At 39.9% G+C, this 25640-nt stretch overlaps 1 protein-coding gene across 2 annotated transcripts in view; it reads left to right on the top strand.

Moving 5' to 3' along the window:
* The window catches only part of LOC126199383 (transmembrane protein 131), a 385780-nt gene that overhangs the window by 222123 nt on the left and 138017 nt on the right, over positions 1–25640 (top strand). For both annotated transcript variants that reach the window (XM_049936301.1, XM_049936300.1), the window contains exons 14-15: positions 4332–4523; positions 23948–24185. In XM_049936301.1, coding sequence (XP_049792258.1) covers positions 4332–4523; positions 23948–24185 — 430 coding nt within the window. The remainder of the gene's footprint in view (positions 1–4331; positions 4524–23947; positions 24186–25640) is intronic.

Genomic DNA, 25640 nt, shown 5'->3' with positions numbered 1-25640 from the left:
TACTAACTTTTGCCTATTGACATTTCTGCATTTTTTTTTAAATTTTTATTTTTTATAGAGAATGCAACAATCTCTCTCTCTCTTGCTCTCTCTTCCTCCTTTTTTTATTTATTTTATTTTATATATATATGTATTTTTTTATGAATTGTTATTAAACCATGGTGGACTTTTTCCATCCGTAATCAACTATTCAGTGTATATTTCTCCAAAATGTATTTTCAGCTCAGTTTAATCTTTGCATATAATTCATATTTGTCCATCATTCTGGAATTATATGATGTTGATTCACTGTTTAAGTCGAAAGTTAACAACTGCTAATTTGCTCTTTCCAGCATAAAAAATGTTGTAACCTTCTTGGTGGGTTTATTAACTTAAGTAAACATCATGGCTAAGATGACATAGATATTGCAAAGCCTTGTCTCTGTAATGACACTGCTGACAAGGTCAGGTCTGTTTGTAGCTGAGGTTTAAAATATTTCCAGTGTGTGTGGATTGTCCACTTGTTGCTGAAGGCAGTCTTTGGAGAAAGCATTCTGACCTGCTACCTGCTACCTGTCTATACCACCTGCAATGGTATAGACAGTACCCTAATCATATAGTATTAGTTGAAAGTGAATCCATGAACATCCCAGTCTACACTCGGTAGGCTAAAGTCGCTTTCAACTAATATTGTATGATAATGGTACTTTCATGCTGCTGATGTAGAATTTCTTTGAATGATTCACAACTGTTACAGTGGAATTGGGTGGCAAGTAAAAACATTCAACAATGAATTTGAGTTGAGACAGGCTAGTTACTTGCACCCAGAGAATTTTGCAGTCAGATTAAATTTTGACCTTGATAGACATAATATATTAGTCATTTGCAAAGAACACTCCCTCTCCTATGATGGCCAACCCACCTTATCAGTAAATGTTCCGTGCCCCCCTTTAAATATTTCTGAGCTTTCTGTTCTACTTTTTGTTTCATCCAGCTCTCCATTTTGAGTGATTTGACTGGAAGCAGTTTTCCTGGAGAATGGCAAATTCAGGGTCTTTCTTACGAATTTACATTTGTAATCTTGACATACAGAGTGTATCTACTTTTTATATGTGGTCTTATTTTGCTCTCCAATTATTGACTGGTGAGCAGTCATCAGAAGACCTCAAACTATCGCATAGCCTTAAAAAAAAAACTATATGTACTCGACATGTACTTTTCTACTTGCGTAGCTGCTTCCTCTATGTAGTGCATACTTGACTATGAAAGGGGAGTCCTAAAATTCTCCACCTCATAACACAAGTCCAGAAATCTGCATCCAAGACAATCATAGAAATAACAGAGTTCTAATTGAGATCCTTCACATTTAGCCAAACAAAATCACCGCAGTCCGTTATAGGTTGATACTACATGCCATGAGCAAGGTCAGCAGTCTTCACTATTTCACAAACTGCCAGGAGGAACTGAGGATGGCCTCAGAATGCAAACAATAGGCATAATTGGCACCAATATGAGCCACAACTTGCAGAGGACTGCACTCTGTATCCTTAATAGCCACAGGCATGGTGTCCTCCAAGTCTTGGATGAGGCCTCGTGGCAGGCATACTGAGTGCACATTACCCTTCTTTGCAACACTATTTCCCTAAGGTATTTCATAATGCACTTCCAATAATCAGCAAAACCCTCCCCTCACTCATGTACATACTTCCTTGGATACTTTTTAATGAACAGCCACTTGTCTTCCTGTAGCGGGGGGAGGTGAAGCCAGACTGCCAGTCTCCATGTTGTCCCTCCATCTCAAGCAACAAGCCCAAGTTACAACCTGCCACCCAGCCTGAGGGGAGTGTAGTTCTGCAATAGGTATGCTGGAAAACACCTTGACAGCAGGGCTTCTTGACAAAACAAGCAATACTTAATGTGTCCTATGTGATGCATCAGTTTCTTTGGAACTGCTACACTTCAAGCCAGCAGTCAGCAGGAGACTGATTGTGGCTTAATGTGCCTTCAGCTGTCCTTGAGTCGTCCTGCATCTGCACACAGCAAGCACACACACTATTAATCATAATACGAAAATTCGAATGAAAGCAATAAATAAAAATGAGCCCTGTTGTCTTTCAGTGACGAATTTGTCTTACCAGATGGCTTAAAGTCAGAAAGGTAAGCTACTAGAATAATAGAAAATATCATTGACACTAATTCATTGCTCGCTATGTGACTGGAAAATGCAAGTATGGCTGGTTGCGTTACTGTAATCAAAACTACGTGATTGTGGTGCTGCAGGCAGTGCTAAGCTTCACCTCAAAACTACAAGCCACAAAAAATTGAAACAATAAATAAAAAACTAGTCTGGTTGTCTTTTAGACATGGATTTGCAAAGCCAAACTTCTTAAAATCACAAATGCAGGATACTACACCGAGACTGTCACTCACGCTAGTTCAGTGCATGCCGGTGGACAACGAAATGCTGTTTCTTACAATTGGACATGGCATTGTCCTCTGTCTGACGATATGCCTTCTGGAACTTAGAATTGGTACTGTCATCTATTGGAATGAAAAACATGGAGTAGACTTTTTGGGTGATGCCAAACTGTCATTTCGATGATTATGATGTGGTAATTTGTGAGCCATTAGATGGTGCGTAATGGGATCTTAGACATACTTGCTAGTTTTTTGTTTGGTAAATTTCGATGTCTCGACATCAAGTAGAAATAATCATTATTCTTTTCACTATCCTATTCTGGTCACGTGAAGTTGACAGTTGTGCTGCTGGAAAGTACCATTTGCTATAACAGAAACATTGTACTTAAAAGAGAAGAAGCTTTCAGCAATAAGTTTGACATCGTCAACATATTACATGGTGCCCTTGTAACAACCACAGATGCCTGACAGAAACAGATGGACTGCCTTCCATGGCATAAGAGTTTCATCACTACCTACCTACATTTCTCCCAAAATTCAAGTATTGGACTGGGGAACATTCTTAGGTGAGACACAGATGGTTAACACTTACACTTGCTCAATTACTCATCTGATTTTTTAGGATAGTAATAACAATAGCAGGTTAACATCTGTGAAGCCTAGCCACTTCAGTTGTGCACTTGTAACTCTCCGCTGTCCCAGCTACTGCTGAAATCATGTCAGTCAAACAGTTTCCTGGGTGATTTTGATGTATGCAAGTCACATCATATGATGAAAAACCCAGGATGGAATGTAACAATATTATGAGAAGGAAAGTTGCCACTCACCATACAACAGAGATGCTGAGTCGCAGATAGGCACAACAAAAAGACGCTCTAAATTACAGCATTTGGCCATTAAGGCCTTCATCAGCAATAGACATACACACGCGCGTGCGCCCACACACACACACACACACACACACACACACACACAGTGTGGTTTCAGGGCCTGAGACTGCAGTCGTGTGTGAGACGTGTGTGTGTGTGTATATGTGTGTGTGTGTGTGTGTGTGTGTGTCTTCCCTGTATGGCGAGTGGCAACTTTCCCTCTCATAATATTGTCACATCATGTAAATGTCACACTGTATTTTGTCCTCGATGAAATGTGCATCATCTTTTTTGTGGTGATCACAATATTCTGACTGATCACAGTGTGTAATTTAAGATAAGCTGCTGTGTCCTGCAGCATGTAGACTGCAACAGATGCTCATTCGGAGGAACATGTAGTTTCAGCTGCAGATGGTCATTCCCATTCAATAAAGACAGAAATGCAAAGAAATTTAGTGGGAAGGCTATGAAAGTGTTTGGTTGAAAAGAGGAGAGAGAGAGAGAGAGAGAGAGAGAGAGAGAGAGAGAGAGAGAGAGAGAGAGAGAGAGAGAGAGGGGGGGGGGGTCATAATAGCTCACTCAGGTGACTTAAATATTATTGACCTAGTGTGACAAGCATTAGACACTAAAATAAAAGAAAATATATAAATTTAAAAAAATCCGTCTTTTAGCATGTGTGGAATATATATTCACAGGCACTGTTATAGTGTCAGAGCTCAAATTGCCAGCAGTTTTCCTCCTTTTCTAAACAGAAGAGAAGCAGAAAAGTTCTCTACATTTATTGATAAATTAGTTTTTGAATAACATTACTGGTAATTGACACAAGTGACTGTCAAGATAAACTCAGATTGTAATAAAGGTGATGGATGGTTTAATGTATATAGCATATCTCACATTTGGCTAACTCTGATCATAAATTTTGTTGTTTGTAGTCCAAATGCCATATATTATTGTGCTTGTCCAGACAAGTGCTTTGAGCTGAGTCAATTATTTTCTTGTAAGAAATGTTGTATTATGTAGTCAGAAATCAGGCTTCTTAATTGCTTTGTTTGTTTCCATTTACAGCAGATACTAAAACCTGGATTCTTTGCTGTCTTTCGTGTAGTGGTTGTTGCACCAGAAATGGAAGGCATTCTTGAGGCTGAAGTCTTTGTCCAGACGCAGTTTGAGAAAGTGGTGTTATCAGCCAAAATGAGAGTTGCTCATGGAAAACTGGAAGTCGTACCAGAGCCAGTAATCTTTGATGATTGCTTTCCGGTAAAAATTAAACATCAGTTACATTATTAGGTTGTTTCTATTGAACTGCAATTATTTTTGAGCCAGTTGCAATTAACTATAGATCAGCCATATGAAATTCATGTCTGAAGTGTCAATGATACACTTCAAGATTAATTATTACTGCAAAGCCAATAAACTCTTTTTTTTCTACAAAAATTTGAGCTGTGCATGTCAGAATGAGGTACGAACAATAAGAATGACATTACATGTACGATTTTAATATTTGGCAATAAATTATTTTTATCACTATTCTCGATAATTATATATATATATATATATATATATATATATATATATATATATATATAAAGATGATGAGACTTACCAAACAAAAGCGCTGGCAGGTCGATAGACACACAAACAAACACAAATATACACACAAAATTCAAGCTTTCGCAACAAACTGTTGCCTCATCAGGAAAGAGGGAAGGAGAGGGAAAGACGAAAGGATGTGGGTTTTAAGGGAGAGGGTAAGGAGTCATTCCAATCCCGGGAGCGGAAAGACTTACCTTAGGGGGAAAAAAGGACAGGTATACACTCGCGCGCGCACACACACACACATATCCATCCACACATACAGACACAAGCAGACATATATGAAATATGTCTGCTTGTGTCTGTATGTGTGGATGGATATGTGTGTGTGTGTGCGAGTGTATACCTGTCCTTTTTTCCCCCTAAGGTAAGTCTTTCCGCTCCCGGGATTGGAATGACTCCTTACCCTCTCCCTTAAAACCCACATCCTTTCGTCTTTCCCTCTCCTTCCCTCTTTCCTGATGAGGCAACAGTTTGTTGCGAAAGCTTGAATTTTGTGTGTATATTTGTGTTTGTTTGTGTGTCTATCGACCTGCCAGCGCTTTTGTTTGGTAAGTCTCATCATCTTTCTTTTTAGATATATTTTTTCCACGTGGAATGTTTCCCTCTGTTTTATATATATATATATATATATATATATATATATGTGTGTGTGTGTGTGTGTGTGTGTGTGTATGTGTGTATCTTTTCCATTGGATCATCATCTTGATCTTCTGCAGTCAAGCACAGAACGTCCTCAGTCTTTTACCAACCATTCACCTGGCTAGATGCCCTGCCGACCTGCATTTCTTTTCATTAGAGTCATAATTATGTGTTCCGCTAGTTTGTTTTTGTATCTCTCCTTGTAATTTCCACTAACCATCTCTCCCTTGCGCCCTGAGTTATCCTCAGTTTTTTAGTGTCTTTTACTTTAAAAGTCCCTATCACACTGCTAAAGGTCAAATTTAGTAATACTCTTTTGGTAATCAGAGCTGACCCTACTTCACGGCAAAAATAATCTGAGATTAAAATTCACAGACTGGAGATTTCCCACTTCATTGTGATCCGAGTACAACTGATTTTTATTTAAGGGCGTCAAACCGGCCGACTTTAAGCATGAGAGGCATCATAGGACATTTTAATTTCCACTGTCCTGAATATGATGTGATGGCATCCAATACAAAACATACGTTCAATTCCACAGAGCAAAATACAGTGACGTGCGATAGGAGAATGCTGTGTGAAGAGGTGTGGCTCTGAACTTCGCCATATTTACGACAAAATAACATGTCTTACATTTCCTCGAACACACATGTTTTATGCATTAAACTCTTCAGAAAGATGTGCTCTACAAAATGAATATATTTTTGAAAATTCAATATATTTTTTCTAATTTTTGACGTCCTATCTCAAACACTCGAGAGAGTGGCGAAGAATTGCCCCGGTTCGGAAATATTGTAGATCCAGGGCTGATACGCAGAGCAGTCTGAGCTATAGTGGAAGAGGGTAGTCTCCACGTGACCTGTGTTTACATTTAGTGATTTTGCTGTTTCCTCTTTGTTTACTGCTCTCACGTCAAATGAAAACAAAACAGATTTCTATGGGCGGGGGCTATCCAGTGAATTAAAATACATTCACATAATTACGGAAGGCTAAAATGTGTTGTTAGTTGCAGATTTTATTTTATTTCCACCTTTCTGGCAGTCAAGCATTAATTGCCTTGCAGAACAATGAAGTTATTTTTGTCGGTTTGCTAAAGAAATTTTCTTTTATTAATCTTTTCCACTAAGGCAGACAATATATTTGAAATGAAGTGTTTAATTCCACACACTGTTCGCTGCATTTCAAGTGCACGTTTTCAACTTCTAGCACGTATGGCATTATACCATAATAAAGAACCAAACAAGAAATAACATAGTATTGGTACTCCAAGAAAATTTACATCCCGAAAACTACATTGAAAAGCTTAATATCAGATCGTGGCCTACTTCATTGGGAATCTGGGCATACGAATGTGCACTTTAAATATGCAGTTTAAATGTGCACGTTTTAGTATGGGTCACGAAATTTCGTTGGTCTTGGAGTATCCTCTGATGTCTTGTTTCTTTTATGACATAATGTAAGATCTTTTAATGTTTTACACGTACGAAAATAGGGGCTCCCTATGACATCGTAGCTGTGCAAGTGCAGTGATGCCGGTAATCTGGCGCTCTCTGGCAACTGCAGAAACGAACCTATTTCTAATAGGTTGCAGGAAAATATTCATATTGGTGGTTTGAAAACCGTTGCTATGAAAGTAAATTTCCTTTTACGCAAGTTGAACTATGTGCGAGAATGTACGATGAATTTCTTAAATCACAGAGCGTTTGACTCTCATTTAAGAATCAACTCTTTGATGACGAGCCATTTAGATGAATTTTGAGCCCAGAAGATCAGACATTTATGTTGTTATTAAAAATTGTACTGGCACATTTGTGTGATACATATGTGATACATATACATTACATTGTAATACGCGCATAAAAGACCAACATTATATGTGAAAGCTTAGCTTCTCTTGCAGCTTATTAACCATAGAGACCAATATTATATGTGAAAGCTTTGCTTTTTGTGTAGCAACACTATGTATATTAATTTAAACCATTAGCTTTTTCTGTTTGTGTGTTCGCGCTCCTTAACAGTGATGTTGCTATTGGCTGACTACATCACATGTCCTCAGCTCTGAATACCCGCTGTCATCGGCTGGCGGGATCACGTGACATGAGCTATGCCTGGCTTACAAAAGCACATCGCAATCTCGATTTAAATGCTTCAGAAAGTAACATGTGGTGTTTGGTGGAATTCGAATGTATACTTTCGTAATACGAGAATATGCAGCGTACATGTTGCTGCTCATCAAAGATCTTTCCAAAACGTGTTTTTTTCCCTGTGTTTCGCTTTCTAAAGTGCCTGGAAATTCTACACCTGTATATAAAACCATAACCATTCAAAGGACTGATAAGTTATGCAGTTCCAAGAGAAAATATACTGTCAGTTAACAGGGAAAAAGTATGTTTTCACCCGGGAGAAAGTGCATTTTTAACCAGGAAATCCGGGAACTTTTTTCCTTGTCCGCGTATACACCCTGTAAATACACCACTTCCATTTCCTATTAGTCTACCTTTTCTGTATACACGTAAATATTCCCCAAAAATCTCACTGCTGTCAACTTCAGGTTTTAACCAGCTTTCTGTAGCTAGTATTATGTGAAAAGTAGTGCTCAAACTCTAGTGCTTTATTGTGAATGCTTTGGCAGTTAAGTACTAGGATTTTAATCCTCTCACCTGTTGGAGCCATTCCTGTGGATCTTATACAGTTATCAGGACTGTCTGAAGAGACGCCTAATCTAAGAAGCCCTTGTATGAAATTTGCAGTCAGCTATCTGGGTAGCAGCCTCTGATGTGTAGTGCACACCTGACCCATTGATTTAGATCCTACAGTTCTCAGACCTATGGTGCAAGTCCAGGAAGTCTCAGCCTAACTTGTCAGAGACCCTTTGAAGTCTCTGGTTCCGTCCTTCCACTTGACTCTGAACCAGGGGGCCCTGATCAGTTCTGGGGATAGTGCTGCAAATTGCAAGCTTTGTTGAAACTCTGTATGCAAAGCTGGTCTTCTCAATCTTCTCTGCTAGTTGCTGGAATGATCCAGTTTCACCTTGGAGCCCAGATGACAGGCATTGTTTGTTCCAAAGTGCACCACAATTTGCAGTTGACTGAACCCTGTTCCCCCATTGGTTGCTAGAATGGGACCCCCCAGGCATACACACTGAAGTACACCTGGTGTTCATACCTGTCAAGTGCTGCCGTTTTCGTACGGGATACCGTTGTTTGCTGTCTCTTGGAACTGCCGATGATTAATAGATCCTGTACTTTTGCATTTGACTACTCTAGCCACAGGACTAAGCAGGTTTCCCAACAAGTGAAACGAGTCCCAGTGGCTCAGTTTTGGTGAAAGGCAGCACCTCAGACTTGTTGGTTAGCAGGATCGGTATAACACCCTCAATTCTCTCTGGTACCTATCTACCCTGTACAGGAAACGTAGAACCACTATTGACATGCCACTCATAGTCAAGTAGATGGGGACCGAATGTGGTGGCGCAGTGATTAGCACACTGGACTAGCATTCGGGAGGACGACGGTTCAATCCCGCATCCAGCCATCCTGATTTAGGTTTTCCGTGATTTCCCAAAATTGCTCCAGGCAAATGCCGGGATGGTTCCTTTGAAAGGGCACAGCCAACTTATTTCCCCATCCTTCCCTAATCCGACGAGACTGATAACCTCACTGTCTGGTCTCCTCCCCCAAACTACCCAACTCAAGTAGATGGATAATGACAGATCCTGTACTTCCTGCAGAAGAAACAGGATCCATTGAAGAGGATAGTACTTGAGGTACTTTGGCACCTCTGGAACATGACTCTCAGGTTCTGTCCTGTCATGCTGATTAACAGCAACTGCCAATCATTTGACAGTTGTCAGAGCAATTGACAGCTGCTTATGAACTCACCCCATGTTCGAGAAAAGCGTTAACTTTTGGTATTCACTATGGCTTGTGCGGTGCTTTACAGGACAGTGAACAAATAACTTTAAACTAAGCCTTATGAATATCATTTAATCAGAATTTCACCAATTCCCTTTAAGAAATGAAGCAGTTAATACACACTATATGATTTCTGTTAAGGCAGAAGAAAAGTGGAAAAATTGATAAAAATTATGTTTCCTGAGCCTTTTGAGGTTACTGTCACTGACACCCTCAAAAATAGTGTTTATTTACTATGTTAAATACTGAAAATTCTCAAAAATGTATGTTTATTCATGTTGATATACACTGAAATTCAGGATGAACTATTGTTTGACAGTAACTGTAAATCACAAACGCTGATTTTCTACAAAATAAATTACCTACAACACTCATAACTTATGAAAATTTTCAAAAATATACTTTTGTAACTGTCTGAAAATTCTCAGAAGTAAACCAGTTTCTAATGCAATTATGCGATGAAATTAGAGAACAATTGTTTTTGAATGTGGATGGGTCTACCATTGTAGACAATTTTTAGAAGAGCACAAGTTAAGTCTAAGCCTACAATTGACAGTAATAGCATGAGTTTATTGCTGCACTCACAAATGTCTGAACTTTCTCAATATATCATAAGTTTTACAGTTCCGAGGAAAAGTATACTCTCACTTAACACGGAAAAAGTGTATTTTCACCCAGGAAGAAGTGTACTTTTAACCGGGAATTCCGGAAAAAATCCGGGAATTTTTTTTCCTTGCCCATGTATACACCCCGTTATTGTCGTGTAACTACTCCGCCACAGGCCATGTATTATGAACAGGTGCTCAATGGTGTTGAAAGATGCAATCACCATCCCTGAATTGCTCTTCAGCAGTGGGAAGCAAGAAGGTGCTTAAAACATCAATGTAGGCCTGTGCTATGAGAGTGCCATACAAAACAAGGCATGCAAGCCCTCTACATGAAAAACATGACCACACCATAACACCACCGCCTCCAGATTTTACTGTTGGCACTTCACACACTGGCAGATGACATTCACCATGCATTCGCCATACAAACACCTTGTCATCGGATCGCCATGTAGTGTACCACGTTTATGATCCTTACACAAAGCGAGGCATTGTTCGTCATTTACCGGCATGACATGTGGCTTATGAGCATCCGCTCGACCATGAAATCCAAGTTTTCTACCCTCCCGCCTATGTGTCATAGTACTTGCAGTGGATCCAGATGCAGTTTGGAATTCCTGTGTGATGGTCTGGACAGATGTCTTGTCTATTACACAATATGACCCTCTTCAACTGTCGGCGGTCTGTCAGCCAACAGATGAGGTCGGTCTGTACGCTTTTGCACTGTACATATCCCTTCACGTTTCCACTTCACTATCACATCGGAAACAGTGGACCTAGGGATGTTTAGGATTGTGGAAATCTCGCATACAGACGTACGACACAAGTGACACCCAATCAGCTGACCACATTAAAAGTCCGTGAGTTCCGAAAAGCACCCCATTCTACTCTCCCACAATGTCTAATGACCACTGGTCGCTGATATGGAGTACCTGGCAATAGGTGTCACCACAATGCACCTGATGTGACAAACATATGTTATTGGGGGTGTCTGGATACTTGTGATTACATAGTGTAGCTTGTTATTCACAGTTGAATCATACAGCTTACGTACAATCATATGGAATAAAAAAAATATTATGAAAAGGATAGAGAGCTACTCACCATATACAGGAGACAGACACAATGAAAAAACTGCTATACATTTTAGGTTTCGGCCAGAAGCCCTTATTCTGAAGTAGAAAACACACACACACACACACACACAGAGAGAGAGAGAGAGAGAGAGAGAGAGAGAGAGAGAGAGAGAGAGAGAGAGCTTGTGGGAGTGTGCAGGGACTTTGGGACCAGAGGGAGCTGCTAGGTGCATTCGGGAGATTTGGGGTGGGGAAGGGGGAAGGAAGGGGAGCGGAAAAGGAGAGAAATAGAGAAGGGGAAAAGGACTAATATGTGCATTGGTGAAATGAAAGAGTGGGAGCTGGGAAGGAGAGAAGTAAGTGGAGGACAGGTACCAGTGAAGCTTGAGGCAAGGGATGTTAAGGAAACATAGGATATATTGCATAGAGTGTTCCCACCTGCACAGTTCAGGAAAGCTGGTGTTGGTAGACAAAATCCAGATGGTGCAGACTGTGAAGCAGTCATTAAAGAGAAATACATTGTGTTGGATAGCGTGTTCTGCAACTGGGTGGTCCAGCTGACTCTTGGCCATGGCTTGTTGGTGTCCATTCAGGCGGACAGGCAGGTTGTTGGTTGTCATGGCCACATAGAAAGCAGCACAGTGTTTACAGTTTAGTTTGTAGATCATTTGACTGCTTTCGCAGGTAATTCTGCTTTTGTTGGGGTAGGAGATACATGGAACCAGACTGGAACAGGTGGTGGTAGCAATGATGGTAGTAGTGTAGTGGTGGTGGTGGTGGTGGTGGTGGTGGTGCGAAGATGTATGGGACAGATCTTGCATCTAGGTCAATTGCAGGTATATGAGCCATGAGGCAAGGGGTTCGGGGGAGGAGTGGAGTAGGGATGAATGAGGATATTGCATAGGTTTGGTGAGTGGCAGAATACCGCTTTGGGAAGGGTAGTGGATAGCATATTCCTCATTTCAGGGCACGACAAGAGGTAATCGAAACTCTGTCGGAGAATGTGATTCATTTGCTCCAGTTTTGGGTGGTACTGAGACATGAGAGGAGTGCTGCTTTGTGGCCAGATAATGGGAGATGGCAGGCGACTAGAGACAAGACATGGGACATCTATTTCTATACAAGATTGGGTGGGTAATTTCAGTCTGTGATGGTCTCAGTGAGACTTGATGTATTAGGAGAAGGACTGCTGACCACTGTAGAGGTAACAACTGTGGGTGGCTCAACTGTATGAAAGTGACTTTTTGATATGTAATGGGGGGCAGGTGTTGAAATGGAGGTATTGCTGGTGATTGGTATGTTTAATATGGATGGAGCTACTGATGTAGCCATTCAAGAGGTGGAGGTCAAACAATTTAGGATCTACCTACTGAAAGGATTGATTTTAAATTACTATTTGTATTTTCCCATGAGCTGCCTGATACTTAAGATATTCATGGACATGTTAGTGCCAAAATAGGTTCCTGTTTCTAAACTTTTAATATTTATTCCTTTAAATTAAACTAGTCACTAATGTAGGGATCATTAAAACTGCATTTCATGTTTGTTGTTCATATGGTACATTCACCAGCACCTACTGAAATATCCTTTAAATGTGTGAATTTCTTAAAAGCTGGACTTTTGCTTATGGTACATTCGAAACCCCATGAGGTGCTTCAAATGCCAGAAATTTAGGCACACTATGTTGGGATTTAAAGGTAAGGCAACAATTATAAGGTAGCTCAAGTTGAAGAAACTAATTGCTCTGATTATGACTTCTGTGTAAGGTATTCAGTTCCACATCCACTAGAATCAGTGAAGTCCTGGTTTTCCTGGTAGAGGAGAAAAATCTGACTGACTAAGCACGTATTATACTCGAAGGCATGCATATGTTTCCCATTTATTTTCCTGGAAACAACAACATATACAGAAAGTGCAATAACACATTTAAAGAGAGCTGTATTTCAGAATAATACTGTGATTTCTCCACGTAGTCACCAACATTCATTATGCACATTTGCTAACTGTGAACAAGAGTTTAAATACCACCCATAAAAACCCGAACTAGCTGTGGTAGCACCGTCACCCGAACTTGGCAATGAGTTCAATATGGCGAGACTAGTATTCGGACATGTATCAGTGGCATATATCGTGTGTATCAACTGATTTGTGTGTGTGTCAAGTATGAAACCTTTACGATGAAAACTTCTTTTCATCCGGTGATAGTAGTGGCCAGGCCAACCAAGAAGTGTATTAGTTGTAACATGAACACTCAGTAATGAGTGTACCACAGAGATCCAAATTAATTTTAACATGATAAAGATTTCATGTTCAACACACACTTAATTTGATATAGAAGTACTTAATATATGAAACTTATGGTGGGCCATATGCCCAAATAGTAGTCTGGCAGTTAAATACAATGATGGGAAAAAAAAATCGTTAACACCAAGGAGTTTTGGGACATAAATGAAAGTTGGTAGGTGTGTTTTTACATCTGAAAGATGGTCTGTGTTCAAATTTCATGCCAGTTGCATAAGAATGGTGCTAGTAGCACCACTGCAAAGATGCAAATCAGGTTTGCTTTAAATATGTGCTGTAATGGTATGAGTGTTAGTTTCCTTTGAGATTGGACTGGTGAATTGATGTTAGGCAACAAAGACACCATTATCAACACCTCAATAATTTTGAATGAGATCGTGTAATAGGGCTGTGAGAAGCTGGATGTTCCTTATGTGATTTGCAGAAAGACTTGGCAGGAGTGTAGCCACTTACCACAATTGCTGGCAGCGGTGGTCATGACAATGTACAGATGCAAGAAGACAGGGCTTCAGATGGCCACTATGCATCACTTAGAGGGAAGACCATCTTGTTCAGTGTATGGCTCTGGTGCATCATACTGCATGTGCAGCAAGAATTTGAGCAGCAGTTGGTACCACAGTGACACAACTAACTATTACGAATTGGTTACTCCAGGGACAGCTCAGGGCCGTTTGCAACTTCATTGGTGTCAATCAAGAGCTCGTTGGAGGGCTGGGTTGAGGTCTCTTGTCATTCTGATGAATGTTGGTTCTGCCTCAGTACCAGTGATGACTATGAATTGGGTAGAAGTAGGCAAGTTGAGGACCTGCAACCAACCTGTCTACATGCTAGACACAATGGACGTACACCTGGAGTTGTTATATGGTGTGTGATTTCATATGACAGCAGGAGCACTCTTGTGGTTATCCCACATACCCTGACTACAAATTTGTTTTTCAGTCTTGTGATTTCACCTGTTATGCTTCCATTCATGAACAGCATTCCAGGGAGTGTTGTCCAACAGGATAACACTCATGCATATACCACTGTCGTTGCCTTGGCCTGCTTGAAGAGCACATATGGGACATCATCAAATGACAACTTCAGTGTCGTCTACAAACACATTAAATGTCCCTGTATTGACTGGGCAAGTCAACAGGTGTGGAACTCTACCCCACAAACTGACGTATGGCACCAGTGCAACACAATGCATGCATGTTTGTATGTTTGCAGTCAACATTCTGGCAGTTACACTGGTTATTAATGTGCCAGCATTTCACATTTGCATTGGCATATCTCTTGCTTACATTAACCTGTCATCTTGCAATGTTGATTACTTAATTATTTTACCTAGACAAACATATTCCTGAAATTTAATTACTCTACATTAATTATTTTTTAGTGTTGTGATTTTTTTCCCATCGGTGTATCTTCATGTACAGCCCACAATGCATCTCGATATTGGACGCCAATCTGGAAAGCTCTCCTGCAGCTGCTATTTGTTCAGGACAATGAAATCAACAGGCCATAAGAGGAAGATTAAAACATTAGTACTACACTAAACTAATCTGACTTGGACACTGAAAATCAACACAAAAGAAAAGGCATTATTTTTGGAATGACCCCAGCCAAGTTTCAGAATTCTGAAGTACTAATGTGTATGGAAAGGAGACAACCAAAGAAAAAACCATCTGGGTTAAATCCTCCCTATTAAATAACAAGGGGAGAACAGCATTGAAGCAATAATGAAATATTAAGGATAAGGAGTCAAAACAACAGGCCAAAAGTCATTGCTATGCCAGGTGAGTATTTTGCAATTCAGTTGAGGTACTTAAAGTGAAACATCAAGTTCTTTCAAGTCTCTGTCACCTGACATGGAGTCATTTCCTTGTAGAAGGGAAAGAGAATGACAGAACTTTGCTGATAAATGGCACAAATATTACTCTGAAATTCAAGTGGTATCAGGACAGCTGTGGAGGAGTATAAACAGTTAGAACACAAAAGATACTAATGTTTCTGTCTACAAGAGACATTGTAGACAAACTGGAAGTCCTGTGCTCAGGTGATACAGCAGCTGCAGGAGAGATGACCTCACCCATGACAGTGCAAAAGTAGAGTAGCCATATGTCAGTGATGTGGATTACTTTATTCCTGTCCCTCTCACAGCAGCTACTCAAAAAGTTTACAGTGAACATTCCATGTAATGTTACTTTGTGTAATCTGACAGTAATTCTCAACTCCCTCAAACTTACTGAACAAAGTTACCAGATGGGGAGTGCCTCTCGACTACACCTACAGACTTTGCTCAGACAATGACAGACTATCTTGATTCAATCAGTGCTATAGAAAATCAAATCTGAGAAAGTAATTGGAAAATTCTGGTCAAAAATAAGAGTTTTAAAATTGCTCTTTTCCATTTGGATTATGGTTTCTGCCTCGTCCGAGACCAGGAAGACTTCACCTGGCAATGATCAGATCCAGTACTGCATTACACAGAACCTTAAACACCAGGTGAGAGAAATTATCTTTGCTTCTTCTTCTTCTTCTTCTCTCTCTCTCTCTCTCTCTCTCTCTCTCTCTTTTTTTTTTTTTGGAGACTCATCCTACTTTTGGAGGAAAGAAATCTTAGATTCCTTTACTTCTGTGTGTGCCGTTCAGGCTATCCATTGCGTGTATAGATAAAAAATTTGAGACAGCAAAGAGCTCATTTCTTTGCTTAAAGGGCAGGGGAAGAAGGCTAATTATGCTGGATACAAAGCTGGATACAAAGGCACTGGGAATTAAGAGAAACCAAACTGCAGATGAATTGGCCAAAGATGCCTGTATAGGAGACATTACTTAGTTACCTTACTGTTGCTGTAGAAGAACATGCATCAATTAGAGGAACAAGCTGCATTCAGTGAAGTCAGTGATTTGACCATGCTATTCCTCCAACCAGCCACTGAGGTGAAATGAAGAATTTTAATGAACATTGGGTGAGGAATCATATTATGAAACATGAATTCATTCTTTGGCAAAAGAGTCCACCAGTGCAAAAGGATCCACCAGTATGTTGTGCTTATATTACAAAAATATCTTGCCATCAAATTTTAACAGAATATGATTTGTCTTTTTGACAGGAGAACAGCATCCATCTTGTTGACCAATCTACTTCTTATTTTAGGTGATAACAAGACAAATGTTATACAGGATTTAGCATTTTGTGTTAACATATGACATACTATCTAAGTTTTTAGGTAGAAGATTTTAATATACTGTATTTAGAGGGTGACTAGCTCATTATTTTGGGTATTAGCCCCTCGTGGTATTTGCTAATATTTTAACAAATTGTTTTATGCAAGAACTATAGGATGTTTGTAGTGCTTCTGTATGAGTGTAAATATTAGAGAGTGGACCAGGTTAGATATTAAAAGTGGACCAGGTGTCAGTTAGAGATATTGTTTATTAGTGTGTAAGTACTCATAATATTTAGTTTTATGTGTTTTAAATCTTAATGCCACCACCAGCAATGCATGTAATCTAGTTGTAGTGGGAATGTCATTTGTCATTATGTATTGGCATCACAAAGAATGAAGATATTGGTTACTAAGTACACTGAAACCAAGAAAGGAATGAACATGCTCTAAATGGTTGGCTGAACTAAGTTGTGCAGCAAAATCCATGGGGCAAATGGTAAAACTTCACCTGGTTTGAATACTGAAAACCAGGAATCTCCATAGCTCCACTCAGTGTAAATCCAGGAGATATCAAACGATTCTCAACAATCTGATCCAGCTATAGGTAGCTGTGCAGTAAAGGCATCTTAGAAAGACCATACCTGAAATCTGCTGCCACATTCACACTGCTTAGATTTGAGCTGGAAAATACTACCCATTAAGGGAGCATGTTAACATTGTAGCTGTTGTCAGCAATAGCATAACGTCCGTAGTTAGGAGTCCATTGCAGTGTTCCTTATTCATGAACAGTTTTGCAGTACTTTGTTCTTTCCCTAACCCTGCAGCAGCAACACACCAGTTGCTCGCATATCGAGTTTGGAGAACTAACTGACTTAAGTGACTTAAATTTTTAATAGATAGTTAGGTGTATATAACCATTCTCACCATCTTTTTTAATTTACCTGTTTTGCAAATGGAGGACATCATTCTAAGATCCACAAGGTACAGCAGTGCTTTTTGTTCTCTCCTGGTTCAGAATTCTCAGCATTGTAGGCCATTCTTGCCCTACCAGATAACTGTTTTCATAAATCACTTATAAGCATGGTAGAAAGTATGGCCTGCTAACATTTAGGGTGGAGCAAGATTCAACCCTAATCCAAAGTTGGAAGTGACTGTCACACAATCACTTAAGAAACGCAGACTTGTTTTACCAAAGAGTAATAGGGGTATATTCCTTGGTATGGTTTGAACTCAAATATTTATAAAATTTTGAACAGCTAGGAAGATAAATCAGAGGAATTAGCAATTTTCAAAAGAAGGATGATGATGAGGCTATTTGAACAACTTACACACAGGGGTGAATGGAGTAAATGGAAAAACTAAAGAGTTTAAAGTATGAAAGGTGAATCTCCTTGATGAACATTTTGAAAGTTTGGTAGGTTTATTACTGAGTTTTACACACACACACACACACACACACACACACACACACACACACACACACACATGTGGATTCTAGTCTAGGTCTAGTGGATAACGTCAGAAGTTATCTAGTTATCTTTAAGAAGGTAACTACGCTGGAAGACTGTAGCAAACTGCTTGAAGACCTGCAGATGGTAGCGAATGATGCAGGGAATGACAGTTGACCTGAACAAAAATAAATGTAACATATTGCACATTAATAGGTAAAGAAATCCACTGCTGCACAATTATACTATTGGTATCAAGTTCCTGGAAACAGGAAATACTGTAAAATATCTAGGAGTAACCACCTGAAGTGTCCTAAAGTGGAATAACCACATAAAACAAATATTAGGAAGATCAGATGCTAAGCTGAGATTCATAGGAAGAATGTCAGGAAATGCAGTTCATCTATGAAAGAAATAATGTACAGAACACATGTTCAACCAATTCTTGATTAGTGCTCTTTAGTCTACAGCCCGTACCAGGTTGGATTGATTGAAGAGATAGACAAGATCCAATGAAGACTGCACATTATACATATCATAGGATCATTTAGTCAGTGCGAGAGCATTACAGAGTTGCTCTATAAATTCCAGGGGCAGACACTGCAAGAAAGGTGTGGATCATGCAGTGGTACGCTATTGAAATTACAAGAGCATACATCCTGGGAAGAGTTGGAAAACATACTTCTTCCTCCCACATAAGTCTCATTAATGACCACAATAGAAAAATGTGAGAAATTAGAGCAAGTGTTTGGTTTACTGGCAACCATTCATCCCACATGCCATTCATGAATGGAACAGGAAATGGGGGTTGGATACTGGTACCAGAAGTACCCTCCGCTACTGACTGTAAGGTATCTTGAATACTATACAGGGGATATGAAATGATGTGAACACCTATACTTACTTGGGAATGGTTTATTAATTAGGGGTTGGACCCCCATTTTCCTGTAATATGGCTGCAGTTCTTCTTGAAATACTGACATATAATGAGTATATAGTCTCCAGTGGAATGTTATGCCACTCTTTGATCAGAACCTCTTCTAACTCCTGTAGTGATGAGGGACTCTGCACTCCAACATCGCCCAAAAGGATTTGATAATGTTCAAGTCTGGGGACCGTACTGGCCAGGGAAGACACTGCAGTTCAGTTGCATGCTCCTTATAGTGCGATTGCACTGTCCTGGCTGTGTGAATGTGTGCGTTACATTGGGTAACAACATTTGAAACATGGGCTGCACCTGACCACCTGAAATGTTCACATAATCGTTGGCTGTAACACAGCATTTGAGAGTAATGATGGGACCAGCAGAATAACATGAGATGGCTGTCCACACCATCACACTTCCACCTCCGTGCTTGACTGTTGGAATCAAGCAATCAGGATTGTAGACTTCTTTTGGTGTTTTCCAGATGTAAACCCTGCCCAATGTTGGAAATAACGAAAACGTTGACTCGTAGGACCATATGATGTGTTTTCACTGATCAGCCATCCAGGGTTTATGCTCCATACACCATGTTTTATGCTTCTTTGCGTTGTTTGTCATCACTAATGGTTTCAGTATATCAGCTCGTCCATGAATATTCGCTTTATGGAGCTCTCTGAGGTCAGTGTAGATAGACATGGGTTCTCGAAGATGGCTGTTGAGCTCTGCAGTCACTTTAGCCACCTAGCTCTGTGTTGTTTTGACACAATTCCTGTTAGCGTAAGACAATCTCTGTCATCCCACTGTTACATTTACACAATTATGTCGTTCCATGTTTGGTGTAGACTGTCATGACTGTTGAAACAGTTGCTCTTAAAACATTCGATAAGTTGGCTGTCTTGGTTACTGCTGCTCCAGCTAATTGGGCCCCCACAATCTGTCTTCTTTGGAACTCTGTTGGGTCTTTCATTGCATGTCGACCTTGGACTCTGAATGCAAATATGAAGTGTGCACTACTTGTAAGCAACCTTCACTGATGCCTAGTCCGTACTGAACACGCACAGTCTGGTGTGACATGTACCTTATCTGCGTTGTTGACCATCAGACTCAACCATCCCATTACTACCACTGTTCACATTATTTTGCCTATCCCCTGTAGGTGTGAATGTTGGAGAAAAGTGTGTAGATCCAGTGTGCTCCCAGGTAGCTCAGATATCTGTAAATGCAGTTCTCAGATTTGTAATGGAATGAAAACCACCGGAAGCTTGTCACTTTGGTAGACAAAGATTATGTTGGCATAATGAGATGCAAAATCATTTGATGATGATGATGATGAAATTTTAATGAGTATCAGAATAACTTGGCGGGTAATAACCAGATATATGTACTTGGCTGTTCTTTAGTTTTAGATTAATTTCCCTGCTGGTGTGCCAGCATTTTTTAAACAGATAAAGAGATTAATGTAATGTGAATTGTAAGATTTTGTCAAGTTTGGAATTTTTTCCCTAGATTATTAGGTAAGAGACATTATCATGGTGGCATGTTCACCCAGATGAAAGTGATCAGACAGTAATCAGTTTTGATTCTTGCTTTGACTTATACTGTGTAAATCTATTGACAACTTAATGGCAAATTTTAACCAGATAATGGCAACAATTTTATATTCTTGTTATCTGGCGTGATTGAACGTGAATACAGATGGGTAAGGGGTGGGGAGGAATTTTAACAGAATAATTTTCGGAGTTTTGACTTTTGACACTTAAATCTCATTAGCAACAGTGCTAATAGCTGTTCAAGTGAGTGCATGTATGCCCCCCTCCCCCCTTTCTCTCTGCCAACACACATAAAACCCTCTTCTGCAAAATCTGCTTGTTGTACAGAACTTTATTATTGCAGAATGTATAGCCATCTACAAAAGCATCCAGATGTTGTGTCAATTGATTAGCTCTCTTCATTGATATGACAAAAACTTAAGAACTGATACAGGCTGAATGATTACTTGGAGAGGAGTCCCCCCACTCCACATCCCAATCCTCTTGTGGTGTTTGTTCCATTTTTGTGCATAATATTTTGATGACTCAGCTAATTATCATGAGCCTGGATATTATGATTCTTCCATTTCTTCTTCGTAGAACAAAATAATAATAATAAATGAAAAGCACTTTATTGCTTATGTTCTGCAGGATAAATTTATTCAAGTTAACTGGTTTTTGCCTTACAAGGTCACCATCAGACCTTAACAAAACTATCAAGATTTTGTATATCCATCCTACTGATTGAAGGTTTGAGGGACTTCAGCCATTCATTTATGTAATAAAATGGAGCACCTACAGCCATGCTTCCATATATGAGGCTACCAGTTTTGGTGATTCCGCACACCATCAATATGCCATAAATAACACTGAGGTGGTTAACTCCAATCGGATACACAATTCCATCAGTGACCAACATCAATGAACTGGTTTCAGTAGACTGCAACAATGATGTTGTGTCTCCAATCATCAACAGGTAGCTGATAAATAATTACAGGAAAATAGAAGAATAGGAAGGAATGGAAAACTGAGAGGATTATGTGCACTTTAGAAGAGGGGAAGTGCTGAGCTATGTTTAGTCATTTAAGACTAAATCAGGAATATGGGTTGGATTTTCGTGGATTTCCAGGGCTTCCAAGAGGTTGAATTTGTGACCTTTGTTTGCTAAGTGAAAGACACGGAGCTGTGTGGCTGGTATTTGTGACCCTCACTCAGTACATGTTCAGCAAAAGTGGAGTCACAATTCTGCAACCTCCAGCTGTGTTTGTAGTCAGCAGGCATAGTTGCTATGTCACTGCCTGATTGACCAGTGTAAAACATATCACAAACTGGACAAGTAATTCCTATTCTTCCATTTTCCTGTGTTTGCTCATTTCTTGTTATTTTATTGATTGCCTATTACTCCTTCTGTTGTCACAATTGTTAATTCTTTCTTATACTTGGTTTGCAATATTATGAAAAAGATAGATTGCTACTCACTATCTCACTATATAGTGGATATGTTGAGTCGCAGACAGGCACAACGGAAAGACTGATAAACAAGTAAGCTTTTGGCCAAAGGCCAAAAGGCTTCTGTATTAGACAATATAAACACACATTCTTGCAACCCCCCCCCTCTCTCTCTCTCTCTCTCTCTCACACACACACACACACACACACACACACACACACACACACACACACAAACACTGTTTCTGACTGGCATCAGCTGTCAGAGACAGTGGTCATGTGTGTGTTGGTTGCATCCATGTGAATGTGTGTATGTATGTTGTCTAATTCAGAAGAAGGCTTTCGGCCAAAATCTTTCTTGTTTAGCAGTCTTTTTGTTGTGCCTGTCTCCGACTCAGCCGCTCCGCTATATGGTTTGTAGCAATATTGTCATTATTCTGTCCTGGATTTTCTGTTTTTTGACTAATTTTATTTTATTTTATTGAGCTTGTTTATTTAATGTGAACTGTTATATAGACTCTGTTTTTTGAGTTTAATGTTTATGTTTTTCCTGGTTTGCTCCCTTTATATATTTTTATTGTTCAACTTTTGACCTTTTTGGATTGCACTATCACACACTGTCACTCTAGAGGAGTAAACATCTTTTTCCATTGCTGTTATAAACATTGTAACTTCCTTGTCATCCTTTCTATAGACCAGTATGTGCAGAAATTGGAGCTTTCCATCCCTTTCAGTGTGCATTGTGAAATTGATACTGTGACGAAGGCAATTAAAATGATCCAGGAAATGGTTAACAGTGTCTATTCCGTGTGGCCATACAATAAACTTATTCTCGACATACCTCCAAAAACAGGTAGGTTTTAAAAACATGAACCTTCTTCTGTCTCCAAAATCTTCCAGAAAAGTTTTAATGGTGGGAGTGATAGTCAACTTCCCAGAACCATTCCATCAGTTTGTTCAAAATAGGGCTGTGTTCCTCTTAGGCACTGGGCACAAAGGATTGTTATCACTAGAAAGTCTCCAGAATTTCAACATCTTTGTTCTTGACCCATGACATCAGATGACAGCACCCATCGATGAACTGTGATTAACCTCATGTATAAAGAATTAGATGACGCCACATTATCAGTTTTGGAGAAAAGCTTAAATTTTGCTCCCGTATTGAGGAGCCTTTCCATCAGTAAATTCATTTGCTCTGTGGAGCAAGTGGTGGTCTGTTTTCCTGAGGACTAAGCAGAAGAAATATCCTTATGTTGGGGGGATGCAGCAGTGATGATTTAGGGTGGATGCACTCTCAAGTCATCCACAGTATATAATCAAGCCATGACTGTGGTATGAATCACTTCCTATGAAATTGGCAAACAGCATTCTCACCTGAAGATAGCAGCCAGATGGACCTCTGAAATGTTGTGTCTAGATGATGATAACAACCAACTACTGACCTGACATTCCACTGCTAGGGCATTCCTGGGCCAACTTCACCATAGCTCTTCCTTTATATCGTATTTTTTCTCATTCTCTTTGTGCATTATTTATCACCTTGACTTGTTCCTTTTTCAGCTTCATTATTTAATTCCACCGTGTCCTCTGTATTTCAGTTTCTGAATCTTTTATTTTCTTAAAGTTGTTCCCTGTACACTTTTTTCATTCATTTGTTTACTGGCTTCCTGTTCCACCTTTTCCTTTTCTCTCTATTCCTTCCTTGTGATTTCTCATACACCATGATGTTTGAGTACATGTCCTGTTTTAGCAATGGAAAGCGGAACTGTAGTTTTAGACTCTAAACTTTGAGGTTGTGGGTTACTCCCTGTTGTTCCCTTTTCAGATAACACAGTGTGTTGATTGGCACGAATAACGATATTGTCTGTTAATTGTTGTCTTCTTGACTCCACTCCGAAAGCCGTAGTAACAGTTGTTAAAGTATCTGTAACTAGAAATAAATAATAAAAAGGTACATTTTGAAAAGATATCCATATCCTATTAGAAGTGTCACAATGCATTGTTTACAACAATATAAGTGTATGTATTTTTTTTCCTTCAGGGCAAGCTGTGTGTACAGCAGTTGCATGTGAGATCTCTCTTCAGCCACACAATGATGGTGACAGGAATTACAAGTGTGCCACCTGATCCAAGAGTTACATACATACCGCCAGAAACTGGCGGAGGCCCTATTTATATCACAGAACTGCTGGTAAATTCAGTAGGTGATCTGTGCTTTGAACCCGGTCTCAAGTGCGGAGTTTCAAAATGCTACACAGGCATACCATACAATAGTTCAGGTTTGTATTACATCAGACATATCTTTTCTTGTATTTTTTAAATTTAATCTTTAAAATAAAATGTTTTTGTACTCTCATTAGTGTGTCCCAGTTTTGAATAGTTACTTATTTCATAAATGAAGAAAATGACTTAGATACTGTGTGTTTTTGATGAGAGATCAATATAAGGCTATTAATTGTAGTGCCTACACAGTGAAATTACTGTAAAGCATTTGCAGGTATTTGTCATCTACCTGGGCAGCTACAGTGGTAGCACAAATGTTCTGGTGCTGTACAACTCACATTTTCTGTTCCTGTATGTTGGTTAATTTAGTCATGTTTTTATTTTTATTCACATACTAAAGTTTGAAAGTGTGCTGAGGCCTGCCACAAGAAAAGAAGTGGAGGAGTTTGAGAATAAAATATTTGAATAATTGATAACTGGGAGTGAATTGTGAAATGTCTAAGTACCGATTTATCAGCATAGAGCTTGTGACTGTATCTGTTGTGAGTGAGTGAGTGAGTGAGTGAGTTAGTTAGTTAGTTAGTTAGTTAATTAGTGGAAATAAAAATAAAAATCTGTAATTATAATATGTGGAAAGTCTTTCCTTCTGAAATTTTAAAATAGTATCCATCAAAACTGGATACCTAACAAATTAATGCTACTTTTCCTATGTTTTGCTTTGAAATAGTTGCTTGAAATATTGTTATAACGTCAAGTTGAACACACATATTCAGAACGACACAACACATATAAGTCACAGAGTAAGTTGACAAGCAAGACATGTGCACACGTTAACATTCGAATGAGCACTGAGTCTAGCGGCCGCTGGCCGCTTAGGTGGCGCAGCTGCTGCATGGCTGGCAGACAGCGCCACACGTAGAGGACGTGCGTAATTGTGCGGCGGCGCTTTGAATCATCGGCGAGTCACAACACTTTTCCCCCCTTTGAATACGTTGCACTGGTCCTGATGGAGGTGTCCTGGAGATGGCTAACGTCCATAGGCGTTGTTTGACTCGCCGTAAAGTCTCGAGGAGGAGGCTTCCCGTACGGACGGAAGTGTCCCCGATGATAACGGGTCGAGATGACAGGAGACGTAGGGGTCGAATCTGCTGGGGCCCCATGCACCAATCTACCCATTGCGGTAAGTCCAGTTGATATAACAGGAGACATGGGCGATGTGTCTGCGTCCGTTGGAGGAGGAGGCGAGTAGATTGGCTCTGACAGAATGGTCATCCGGTTGTGTATGGGCACGTCTCCTGGTGGCATCCGTTCTTGTGCTGGCATCGCAATGACGGTGAGAGGGCTGCATTGTGAGTATTGAGAGATGGCAAGATCCCGAGCGTCAGGTAGAGCCGAAGGTGGTGTAGCGGCATTTGGAACAGGCGTTGCCGGCACACGAGGCCGAAGCTGGGACGAATGATGCACTGCAACACCCGTGTCCGTCTGGATTTCATACAGGCGTCTGCCACGGT

This window comes from Schistocerca nitens, chromosome 8 (assembly GCF_023898315.1).
Source record: "Schistocerca nitens isolate TAMUIC-IGC-003100 chromosome 8, iqSchNite1.1, whole genome shotgun sequence".
Taxonomy (NCBI): domain Eukaryota; kingdom Metazoa; phylum Arthropoda; class Insecta; order Orthoptera; family Acrididae; genus Schistocerca; species Schistocerca nitens.
This window is presented reverse-complemented; position numbering and strand designations above follow the sequence as displayed.